Source organism: Hakea prostrata, chromosome 5, assembly GCF_041222555.1.
Source record: "Hakea prostrata isolate BN-2017 chromosome 5, UWA_Hpros_2, whole genome shotgun sequence".
Lineage (NCBI taxonomy): Eukaryota > Viridiplantae > Streptophyta > Magnoliopsida > Proteales > Proteaceae > Hakea > Hakea prostrata.
The window spans coordinates 5782247-5795168 of record NC_142604.1 but is presented as its reverse complement, the minus strand read 5'-3'; the positions used below and the strand labels follow the sequence as shown (position 1 = coordinate 5795168).

At 38.2% G+C, this 12922-nt stretch overlaps 3 protein-coding genes across 3 annotated transcripts; all 3 read left to right on the top strand.

Moving 5' to 3' along the window:
- The first annotated feature begins 842 nt into the window (after positions 1–842).
- LOC149014646 (protein ACCELERATED CELL DEATH 6-like) lies at positions 843–2912 on the top strand. The gene is made up of 3 exons (XM_089156403.1): positions 843–1361; positions 1442–1941; positions 2098–2912. The coding sequence occupies exons 1-3, from the start codon at positions 881–883 to the stop codon at positions 2833–2835; spliced, it is 1719 nt and encodes a 572-aa protein (XP_089012529.1). The 5' UTR covers positions 843–880; the 3' UTR covers positions 2836–2912.
- Positions 2913–6240: 3328 nt separating this feature from the next.
- LOC149014645 (uncharacterized) lies at positions 6241–8255 on the top strand. The gene is made up of 3 exons (XM_089155828.1): positions 6241–6703; positions 6805–7287; positions 7479–8255. The coding sequence occupies exons 1-3, from the start codon at positions 6241–6243 to the stop codon at positions 8231–8233; spliced, it is 1701 nt and encodes a 566-aa protein (XP_089011954.1). The 3' UTR covers positions 8234–8255.
- Positions 8256–10510: 2255 nt separating this feature from the next.
- LOC149014644 (uncharacterized) lies at positions 10511–12556 on the top strand. The gene is made up of 3 exons (XM_089155297.1): positions 10511–11027; positions 11131–11630; positions 11771–12556. Exons 1-3 carry the CDS (start codon positions 10550–10552, stop codon positions 12554–12556), a joined length of 1764 nt encoding a protein of 587 aa, XP_089011423.1. The 5' UTR covers positions 10511–10549.
- The last annotated feature ends 366 nt before the right edge of the window (positions 12557–12922 follow it).

Genomic DNA, 12922 nt, shown 5'->3' with positions numbered 1-12922 from the left:
AATTGAAAATAATAATTGACTCAAAAACAGAGCTGAACGTGCAAGCATGTTTATGCCTTTTGCTCCAAATGAGTTAAAAAAAAAGACAAAAAAAAGAAAAAGAAAGATGAATGTAAATTTTAGTTGAACCACTGAGATATAACTTAAGGTCACATTTGCTTTTTGTATTTGAATCTCCTATATTATGTAGAAACACTCGAAAAAGACAGAGCTCGACTTCAATCCTATGCTGGGATGAGATTTCGATCTTGACCATCTGTTTGTCAAAAGTGTGTTGCAACGAGATTTTGATCTCGACCACCCATTTTTCAAAAATGTATTTTCACACTTTTTGAAATGGACGGGCAACAATTTGCTATAGTGCGCATCAATTGTACAGTATCCAAGCAATTTAAAAAAAGACACGCTCAAGTATTGACAGATCCTGTTAGCATATTGATACTCTGAAGATTACCATCACAATGAAATTTGTCTTCTTCAACCTTAGAAACCCAGAGATTTAAAATTCTCAAAACCAGGAAGCTTCCTCATTTAAATCCCTGAGCCATACATCCCTCATTTTTTCCCATTTCTCTTCGCAGAAGGCGACCAAATAAGGAACACAGTACAGTACACACCACCGCGGCACCGCCCCATGCTCTACAAAATAATTGCAAAGGAAAGTCAAAGATGCCGTCTCTAAGACTCACCGTGGGGGTGTACGAACGAGCAGTGAACCAGCTTTTACGGTTTTACCCTTGCTACATTATTGTCTTCGTTGACTTGACTCCAACGAACAACTTCTATATCTCCTGCATTTTAGGTCTTTTTCTTCTTGGTTCATCTTTTTCTCCCCAGTGAATTCCTCCAAAGCAGAGAAAACGCATCGGCTAGCACAATCATGGATCCCAGACTATATCGTGCTGCAGTTGATGGGAACATAGCTCTCCTGCAAGAGGTGACTGGCAAGCTTCCGACTGAACCCGAGCCGGAGCTACTCCTTTACCTCACAAAAGCCCAAGGCGATAATGTTCTTCACATTGCAGTGAGATCAGGTCACAAGAAATTCATAGGTTATGTCATGAGTAAGTGTCAATCTGTTTTGGCACAGCCAAATTCCAATGGTGAGACTCCACTACATATTGCAGCAAAAGAAGGCAGCATAGAAATGCTTACATTTCTCCTCCATTGCTTGAAAATTTCCTTCAACAGTGCATACGCTACTAAAGATCTCTTGAAAATGAAGAAGAAGCTCGATAATGAGGAAGGGAGAGAGCTACACTGCGTAGTGCCTAATGTCTTAGATGTTCCTTCCCTGTCTCTCTACACTGGGCCGCTGGGTAGAACGACATTGCATAAAGCAATAATCACGAAGACTTCAGGTATGACTTGAAATTTCACAATCTTTATCCAACTATATCCATAAACCCTTGACAAATTTCTTGATTGGCTTGAGTTTCAGAAAACGAGATATGTACATGGGCAAAAGCATTTCCAGAGATGTTAAACAAAAAAGATGACTATGGATGGAGTCCATTGCACTATGCTTCTCACTTTGGATTATCAGCTTCAGTTCGCATCTTGCTTGGTATCGATACATCTTGTGCTTATGAGACTAACATGCATGGTATGTATGGCCATCTTCTTGCTGCTCATGAAGGCCATGACTCTGTAATTAGGGAGTTCTACAATCACTGTCCAGATTGTTTTGAACTCTTTGATAGTCAAGGCCGTTCTGCACTTCACATTGCTGTCGAGGGTGGAAATTTAGAGGTGTTTAAGTTCCTAATAGAGAAAACCCATCACCATATCAACTTGATGGACAACAGAGGATACACACCTCTGCTTCTGGGATCTAAAAGCCAAAATGAATTGATTTGGGCAAGTCTGAGAGATCACCCAAAAATTCGTGATAGCAAAGTGCTTCTACCCCAATTGGAGGCTCTTAATGATAATCATGAGGTATGCATGCATTCTACACTCCCTACTTAAATGGTTCCCCTGCTGGCTTATTTGAAGCATTTGCTGAAATGTAAAAACGGTGACTCCATACAGTAAGGCGGCAGAATGAAACAATCAAGCTGCACTCTCACATATACCTTGTCTTTTGCATTGCAGATGCCTATTCCATCAGAGATCCAAGTACCACCAAAAATTGAAGAAGTAGCAACTCGGCTTCTGCAATTAGCATTCGAAGAAACTGAGGCTAGAGAAACAAGTAAGAATGATGTATCACGGCGCATAAGGGACAAAGCAAGTATCCATTTGATGGTGGCGACACTTATTGCCACAGTAAGCTTTGCAGCTGGTTTGAACATGCCTGGTGGATACAGAGCTGATGGCCCACATCAAGGAATGGCGACCTTGACAAAGAAGACAGCTTTCCAAGCATTCCTGGTGTCAAATTCTCTTGCTTTCTGTTTCTCAGCCGCCTCAATTGCAACCCACTTCATAATCATAATCGACCATCGTCTTAGAAACCGTGCAGTTTTACTTTCGTTTGCTCTGTTACTTACTTCTGTGGGCCTTGTTGGAATGGTAGTAGCATTCATTTCAGGCACGATGGCAATGTTAGCTTCCTCCGTTGCTCTCTGGGTGGCCTTTACTATAATTGGCCTCTTCTTCTTCCCCGTTCTCTGTATTTTCTTGGTTTACTATATGATGACAGGGCTACTTTCTAGAAAGAAAGTGCCAGTGGATGATAACAAACTTAAACGTGCAGCACGCAACAGGGAAAAGAAAGATCCATTTATGTCAGAAAACAGAGATAAACTTGATGATGGCCAAAATGGTTTCTCGCTTTTGAACAAAATTTCTGAAAGTTTGGCTCGTAAAACGGTAAAAAAGTATAAATGAGAGGGACTCACATTCAAATTTAACCTTTTATGGAATTTTATTTTTTTTATTTAAAGATAATAAAATTTATCAGAATGTAATTTTCTTGTGGAATTCTTATTATTTTCTATTTGAAGATAATGAAAATTCACTCCAGAAATAAGTTGGATTTTCTTGTTGTAGATGTAAGCTTCATAAAGAATATCGTACCATGTTAATTATTGGATTATTGTGTATAAATGTTTATGATAAATTTAATATGATATCAAAATAAAGTTCAATAATCGTTTGTATGTGAAGACCAAAAACTGAAAATGCTTCCACGATACGATTCTAGAGCTAAAATAGTGAAGTTTTTCTATTTTATTTTATTTTTTGTTCTTATGCTTGATTGGATTGATCTTCTAAAGAAAGAAAGAAAAAAAAATTAAACCCGATGGATGGGTGAAAAATAAATAGTAAAGTTTATATTATTTTATTTTATTTTTTTGTTGTTATGCTTTGATTGAATTGGTCTTGTGAAGAAAGAAAAAAAAAATTGAACACGATGGATTGGTGAAAAAAGAGAAGGATTTGATCACATGGATAAGAAGGGAAAAAAAAAAAAAAAGGGAATTGATCGGATGGGACGTTGAGTTGTTTAAGTTTTTTTTGAAATTTTTTTTCTTATTTATGAAATGGTTATACTATAAATCAAGATTTATTTTATTTTATTATTTTTTGCTTAATTTGAAGAATCTTAGTGGGTGGAATGTGAGAAGAAGAATCGTGACGAAAAAAAAGAATCCGTGTAGGAAAAAAAAGATTTTTTTTGTTTTTTATTTTCAAATCAGTATTGTACAAGTTATTTCCACAGGATTTTATGTAAAGATGTTTTATACAGGATTGATAGTCTTGAGATTTTTGGGAGTTTCATACTTAGTAAAAGTAACAGTTTGAGAAAATTTTGCTCCATTGGTATTTGATATTGTGGGATTATGTAAAGACCAATGATTTAGTTCTTTAGGTTGACATTCTTATGGCAAGTTCTTTAGTAATACAATACTTTCTTGGAAAAAATTATATATTTACTGTAGAATTTTATTCAGTCTCATGGTACTACTCTTGCTCTCTATATTTTTCAAAATTCATTTACTCAGAATTTAAATTGTAATAGAATCTTTTCAAAAGATAATGTAATGTTCTAAGACAATTTAATAGGGACAACGATTGATGAAGGTAAATTTCAAAATGGACTCTATATGTTAGATCCTACAAGTAAAACACCTTGACTATTATGACTAATCATGAGAAATCTCAACTCTGGCATTGGCGTATGGGTCACTGTTTTAATAGAATTTTACGATCTTTAAATCCTTGTTTGTCTTTTAATTCTACTGGTTGTGATGCCTGTCATTTTTCCAAGAAATACAGATTACCACTTTCACATAGTACTCATGTTTCAAGTGCATTATGAGGTTTGACATTCTCGTATAGACTTTATAGATGGATTCGGAAGTTTTGTTTCATTTGTTGATGATAAATCTCAGGCTACATGGTTGTATTTATTATTTTCCAAGAATGAAGTGCTACAGATGTTTCAGAAATTTTTTCAGATGATTTTGACTCAATATTCAGTGGTTGGGGCCAGAGGGACCATGGCCCCCGGATTTTTTTAAATTTTAAAAATACATATATTTTTTCCTTATTTCTCACTTTATGTGTGAAATACCACCATTTGGCCCCCTCCAAAAATTTAAAATAAAAATTTAAGATAAAGATGATGGGTACAAATGTCATTCTTAATCATTATTTAAGGGTTATCATTAAACCCCTAGTTTTAAGGAATAAAAGGTTAAATCCTAATTAAAAACTAATTCATGATCCACGAATTTCTCCCTATATTCTCTCTCATATTTTCGTTCTTATTATTCTCTCATGAATCTCCTCTTTTGTTCCTATTTTTTCTCTATTTTTTTTTCTCACACACTCTCACAAAATATTAGAGTAGTTAGCAGATATTGGAATCGTAATCATTTAATTTTATTTTTGAATCCCTAAACTTTCTCATCAAGTTTCGATTCCTACTAATAGCAATTTAAATTTTAAGTTTTATTAGTTGGATGTTTAAATTTCTGTTATTAGATGTTTAAATTTCAGAATTGAGAATTAAAAAACATAGCAAAATAAAACAAAGATTAAAAAGCACTGACAATGCAACACGGGCAGGGCTCAAAGAAGATGAGCCGAGCAAGGCCTAAAAGACTATTTTGCAGATTATTTCTTATTTGTTTTTTTTCTTAGTGGACTTGAGGTCTCACCGAATGGGTTGTGCCCCTTAGCAGAGCGATTACTCATTTTACACTCAGCACGATCAAGATTAATTGGAGGGGGGCAGAGAAGAGAATCCGAGTCGGACATGGTATTGGGTCATCGGTGGAGTTTGAATTGAAGGGCATGGGCTCATGGGGCAAGGGGACCAATAAGGAGCAATTGGTCAAATTCAGGGCAGAGCGTTGATTGTAGAGCTCAGGCCCATGGGCCAAGGGGTCCAATAAGGGGCAATTAGGAGAGGGTAAAATGGAAAGGGAAAAATTATTGTGGGAGGAGAGAGGAGGGGTAAAGGGTACTCATTCACCAAAATAGGAAAGAGATGAGGCGGTAGAGGAGTGAAGCAGGAGACAGCAATCATCCTTGCACAGGAAGTGGAAAGTGCATGCCACATGTATATTAAATTTTCAAATTTAACATTTCCTTTGCTCATTTGGCATAGCCAGCAGCTTCTTCTTTTGTATCTTTTGTTCATTTTTCTTCATTTCTTTGGTTTTTTGTTGGTTGCTGGGGGGATGAGGGCAGCAGTTCATACAATAACATAATAAGAACAAAGCCAAAATACCACATATAGCACTAGGAAAACTCACTGAAACAGAGATGCAACCCTGCAGGTTGGTTTCTGAGTACAGGAAAGCAGCAACAGAAGACACAATTTCGAGAAGGATCCACACAAGCAGTAGGTGATCCAACCCAACTCAATAAAAAAAAGAGTCAATGGAATAAATAAAAAAGAGTCAATAGAATGTCTTCTTCCACCTTAGAAACCCAGAAATTTAAAACTGTGAAAACCAGGAAGCTTCCGAACTCTTCCCTTTGAAACCTTGAGCCATACGTCTTCCTGTTTTGGGTAAAACTTCCTTCCTTCCTTCCTTCCCTTTCTGCTTCGCAGAAGGAGACGAAGGAACACAGTATACGCCACCGCCATCTCTCACCGTGGGGTCTACGAGTGAACAGTGAACCGGCAAGTTGCTAAAATACATTTGTTGATTTGACTCCAACAACTTCCCAGCATCTCCTAAATTTTAAGTCTTTTTTTTTTCCTTGATTGGATCATCTTGCCCACCTCAATAAATTCCTCCAAAGCAGAGAAAACGTGTTAGCTTGCAAGCAATCATGGATCCCAGAATGTATCGTGCCGCCGTTCATGGGAACATATCTCTCCTCCATGAGGTGATTGAATCCGTGCCAGAGCTACTCCTTCACCTCACAACCCAAGGCGAGAACGTTCTTCACATTGCAGTAAGATCAGGTGAACAGAGCTTCATACGTTATGTCATGGCTAAGTGTCTATCTCTTTTGGCGCAGCCAAACTCCAATGGTGAGACACCACTACATATTGCAGCAAAAGAAGGCAGCATAGAAATGCTTACATTTCTCCTCCATTGCTTCAGCATTTTCCCGCACAGTGCAGACGCTAATGAAGAACTCTTGAAGATGGAGAAGAAGCTCCGTGATGAGGAAGGTACAGGACCACTCTGGACTGTGCCTTACCTCTTAGATATTCCTCCTCTGTCTCTCTACACCGGCCCAGCGGGTAGAACGATGTTGCATAAAGCAATAATCATGAATTCTTCAGGTAGATCTATATGTAATGTTCAGTAATGGCTATGATTATTTCAAAATTAATTAACCATACCATAAACCCTTGACAAATTGCTTGATTGACTTGAATTTCAGAAAACGAGATATGTGAATGGGCAAAAACTTTCCCAGAGATGATAAAGAAAAAAGATGGAAATGGGTGGACTCCATTGCACTATGCTTCTCACTTTGGATTCTCAGCTTCAGTTCACATTTTGCTGGCCACTGATAAATCTTGTGCTTATGAGACTAACATGAATGGCATCTATGGCCATCTTCTTGCAGCTCAAAATGGCCATGACTCTGTAATTGAGCAGTTCTACAAGAGTTGTCCAGATTGTTTTGAACTGTTTGATAGTCAAGGACGTTCTGCACTTCATATTGCTGCCGAGGCTGGAAAATTAGAGGTGGTTAAGTTCCTTATAGAGGAAACCCATCACCATATCAACAGGATGGACAACAGAGGATACACACCTTTGCTTCTGGCATCTAAAAGCCAAAATGAATTGCTTTTGTCAAGTCTGAGAAATCACCCTAAAGTTCATGACAGCAAAGTGCTTCTACCCCAATTGGGGGCTTGTAATGTTAATCATGAGGTATGCATTCTACACTACCCACTTAAATGGTTCCCCTACTGGCTTATTTGAAGGATACACTAAAATGTATAAATGATGACTCCATACAGTAAGGCAGAATGAAACAATCAAGTTGCACCCACGCATATACCATGTGTTTTGCATTGCAGATGCCTATTCTATCAGAGATCCAAGTCGCACTGCAAACCGAAGATTGGGAAAAAGCTTTGGTAAAAGGAGTTCCACCAGAAATTGAATGTTCAAAAGAAGTAGCATCTCAGCTTCTGCAATTAGCATCCAAAGAAAATGGGGCCAGAGAAACAAGAAAGAATGATGTATCACGTCGCCTAAGGGACAAAGCAAGTATCCATTTGTTGGTGGCGACACTTATAGCCACAGTAAGCTTTGCAGCTGGTATCAACATGCCTGGTGGATACAGATCTGATGCCCCATATCAAGGAATGGCAACTTTAACAAAGAAGACAGCTTTCCAAGCATTTTTGGTGTCAAATTCTCTGGCTTTCTGTTTCTCAGCCGCCTCAATTGCAATCCACTTCATAATGATAATCGAGCGCCGTGTTATAAATCGCGCAATACTACTTTCCTTTGCTCTGTTTCTTACTTTTGTGGGCCTTATTGGAATGGTTGCAGCATTCATTTCAAGCACGATCGCAGTGTTAGCTTCTTCTGTTGCTCTCTGGGTAGCCTGTTCTATAATTGGTTTCTTCTTTTTCCCCGTCTTCTGTTTTTTCTTGGTTTTCTATGTGATCACAGGGCTACCTTCCAGAAAGAAAGTGGCAGTGGATGTTAACAAACTTCAACAAGCAGTAGACAAAGGGCAAGAGAAAGATCCATCTATATCAGAAAACATAGATGAACTTGATGATTGGCAAAATGACTACCAGTTTCTGTACAAAATTTCTGATGTTTTGACTAGAGGATCAAGATAAATTGGGGAGTGGGAGGCACTGTAAGCTACTCCTTTCTTCATATTTTATTGTGTATGTGAATATTAAAACTGCTTTGGCCACTGAATAAACTATTCAGTAAACATTCTGTGCTGAGAACGCCATTATTGTAATCCATGTTGCAAAATTGCATTAGCCAACAGAATTGGTTTTTGTAATGTAGATTATAAGGAAAAAGAAGTTTAATAAGAGCTGTCTTAGCCTTACTGCTGCAATTAAGCACCTCAATGCTGTAAAATTCCACCTGTGACCATACTGATAATCAAATTATAATATTCAAGAAAATCTTCATTAGTAAAACCAAGATCAGACCAAGTTCTTGATTAGTGATGCAATCGGTTGTCTAATGCAATTGAAGTGCAGCACCTCTTGGGGATACAACTATTCTCCGACCCAGAAATAGCAAGGACAGTAGACATCCTTGTAACATTCTAGTGCAAAGTACGCTAGAAATGGAGAGTGCAAGCCTAACTACTTTTTCAAATTTGACATTTCCTCCATTTATTTGGCTTTGCCAGCAGACTCTTTTGTTTATTTTGTTTCTTTCTTTTCCCATTTCTTTGGGTTGTTCTTGGTTGGCAGAGGGGGAAAGGGCAGCAGTTCACACAATAACAAAATAAGAACAAAGCCAAACCACATACAGTACCAAGGAAACTCAACTGAAACAGAGATGCAACCGTGAAGGTTGGTTTCTGAGTACAGGAAAGCGTCATCAGAAGACACAATTGATGTTGAGTTAATGATCTTGCTGAAACTATACGGTTGAGTTTAGCAACAGTTTTTGTTGTATTATTTTTAATATAATAAAATATGTTTCATTTTATTGGATTTGTAAGTGCTGAAAATTTTCCTTAATTTATTTTAGGAAAGTGTTATATTATATAGTCCCACATTGGAAACCGAGGTGTCAGAATCCAGGTTAATTAATAGGTACCACCTATTAACTTTAATTTACAATAATGAGACACGCCAGTGCATGTGCAGTGTACGAGCAAGGACGGTGTACCGTCTTAACGCGGATGCGCGCGGCGTGGGCTAAAATGGGGATGGAATTGGTTTAACATGATAGTCTTACACAGAAGATTTAGAAAACTAAATCATATTAATTAGGTTTTATAATGGTGTGAGATTTTTATTTTTTTAATTTTTTCTACAAAGGCTTTTTTCTATGTAAGGAAATTGGGGATAGGAATATTACATATGCCACCGGCAAAGGTTGAACCAAGTCCTCTCCACTGAGAAGTTAGGTTCCTAACCATTTTATTAACCCTCCATTGGAAAATGGTGTGAGTTTTTAGTTTGGTAAAAAACGAGATGTTTTCTCATAGTGTTTAGATTAGAATCAAACACATAGCATTCTCTGAGGGTTCACTAGGAAATCCTCCCTGGAGAGGAGCCAAACCAATAGACCGAGATGAACATGCATGCATATTTATGCCTTTTGGCTTTTGAGAAATTGATCTCTTACAAAGAAACAAGTAAACATTAAAAAAGAAGAGAGTAATTTTTATTTGGAAGGTTTCATGCAAATCACATTTTTGCATTTGGATGATTGGATCTCCTGTAGCATAGAGAAATACCCAAGAAAACGCTTCATCAAGCGTTGACTGATTCTGTTAGTTTGTGACACTCGATAGATACTACCCTTCCAAATGACAACGAAATTGTGTCTTCTTTCCTTCCTTTATTTTCTGCTTCGCAAGGAGACGAAGTCATCTCCCACCGTGTGGTCTACGAGAGAGTAGTGAACGGGCAAGTTGCTAAAGTACATTTGTTCAATTAATATCACGACTCAGAAGAAGAATGTTCTTCACATTGCTATAAGATCAAGTAACAAGGTATTCATAGCATATCCCTAGACTGATAGTTATTGATTAAACCCATTTGTTCTTTCTCTGTATCTTGAGTTTTCGATCCAGTTCAATCCCATCATGAATTCTCTATCCAAGTTGCTAAAATCTATCAGCTATTTGAGAGTTACCCTTTACAAGTCAAGTGTTACAGGACAAAACCCAGGTTGCAGGAATGCTCCTGCCACCCAGTTCTCTTGCCCTTACCATTGACCTACTTCTCACTCTCTCCCTCATTTAAATCCTTAGGCCATACATCCTCTCTTTTCTCCTTCCTTTTCTGCTTCGCAGGAGACCCTTGCTAGGGGCAAGAAACAAAATCACCCTTGCAACAGTACCTTTCTTGACTTGACTCCAACAGTCTCCTAAATTCTAAGCCTTTTTCTTCTTGATTGATAACGTTTCACACCTTAACGAGTTCCTCCAAAGCAAAGATAAGCAAGCAATCATGGATCCCAGACTGTATCGTGCTGCAGTTGATGGTTTCATACCTCTCCTTCAAGAAGTGACTGGCAAGCTTCCAAGTGAATCCGAGCCAGAACTACTCCTTCACCTCACACCCCAAGGCAACAATGTTCTTCATATTGCAGTAAGATCAGGTCACAAGAGATTCATAAGTTATGTCATGGGTAAGTGTCCATCTGCTTTGGCACAGCCAAACTCCAATGGTGAGACTCCACTACATATTGCAGCAAAAGAAGGCAGCATAAAAATGCTTAAATTTCTCCTCCATTGCTTGAACATTTCCTGGAACAGTGCAGATGCTACTGAAGAGCTCTTAACGATGAAGGAAAAGTTCCATGATGAAGGAAGGAGAGGGCTACTTTGTGCAGTGCCTTATGTCTTAGATATTCCCCCTCTGTCTCTCTACACTGGCCCGGCGGGTAGAACGGCACTGCATAAAGCGATAATAGCGAATACTTCAGGTAGGTGTATATATATGTTCAGTAATAGCTTTAGAATTTTCATAATCTTTATCCAACCATACCATTAACCCTTGACAAATTTCTTGATTGGCATGAATTTTAGCAGACGAGATCTGTGAATGGGCAAAAACTTTTCCAGAGATGATAAAGAAAAAAGATGGATATGGGTGGAGTCCATTGCACTATGCTTCTCACTTTGGATTCTCAGCTTCAACTCACATCTTGCTTGCTATCGATACATCTTGTGCTTATGAGACTAACATGCATGGTATGTATGGCCATCTTCTTGCAGCTCATAAAGGCCATGACTCTGTAATTTGGGAGTTCTACAAGCATTGTCCAGATTGTTTTGAGCTGTTTGATAGTCAAGGACGTTCTGCACTTCACGTTGCTGCCGAGGCTGGAAAATTAGAGGTGTTTAGGTTCCTTACAGAGAAAACCCATCATCATATCAACTTGCCGGACAACAGAGGATGCACACCTCTGCTTCTGGCATCTAAAAGCCAAAATGAATTGCTTTTGGCAAGTCTTAGAGATCACCTTAAAGTTCGTGACAGCAAAGTGCTTCTACCCCAGTTGGAGGTTCTTAATGTTAATCATGAGGTATGCATTATACACTCCCTACTTATATGGTTCCCCTACTGGCTTACTTGAACTATTTCCTAAAATGTAAAAATGGTGACTCCATACAGTAAGGCAGAATGAAACAATCAACCCACGTACATACCTTATGTTTATTGCAGATGCCAATTCCATCAGAAATCCAAGTCTCACCAGAAACCGAAGATTGGGAAAGAGCCATGGAAAAAGGAGTTCCACCGGAAATTGAAGGTTCAAAAGAAACCATGACAGAAGATGTAGCATCTCAGCTTCTGCAATCAGCATCCGAAGAAACTGAGGCTAGAGAAACAAGAAAGAATGATGTATCACGTCGCCTGAAGGACAAAGCAAGTACTCATTTGTTGGTGGCAACACTTATAGCCACAGTAAGCTTTGCAGCAGGTATCAACATGCCTGGTGGATACAGAGAGGATGCTTCACATCAAGGAACGGCAACTTTAACAGAGAAGACAGCTTTTCAAGCATTCGTGGTGTCAAATTCTCTAGCTTTCTGTGTCTCGGCCACCTCAATTGCAATCCACTTCATAATGATAATCGAGCGCCGTGTTATAAACCGTGCAGTTTTACTTTTGTTTGCTCTGTTTCTTACTTTCGTTGGCCTTATAGGAATGGTAGTAGCATTCATTTCAGCCACGATCGCAGTGTTAACTTCCTGCGTTCCTCTCTGGGTAGCCTTTTCTGTCTTTGGTTTCTTCTTGTTCTCCATTTTCTCTTTTTTCATGGTTTTATATGTGATCATAGGACTACCTTCAAGAAAGAAAGTGTCAGTGGATACCAACAGAATTCAAACAACAGCAGAAAACGGGCAAGGGACTACATCAGTAAACATAGATGAACTTCATGGTTGGAAAGATGAATACCAGTTTCTATACAAGATTTCTGGTGCTTTGATTGGAGCATCAAGTTAATTTAGGGAATAGAGATAGATCTTATTTAACTTTCAAGCTGTAAACTGTTCCTTTCTTCATATTTTATTGTGTATCTAAAGACAAAAGTTATTTTGTCCATTAAGATTTGAATAAAAGCTTATTCGGTTCAAAATGGATATGAATCAGACCTAGATCAATGTGAGTTTCGTTAAAAGAAAACCTGCTAATAGATTTGGATATGAACATACAGTTGTATCTTCAAAAACTTTTTCCAGGGAATCAATGCCATCAAATACACGACCATAAATGTGTTGCTTTATCATGTCATCTTTGCAAGAATGTTCCACGGTGAACTCATCAAGGCTTGTAACAACATTCCTTTCTTTCTCAGCAATCTCTTTTTCA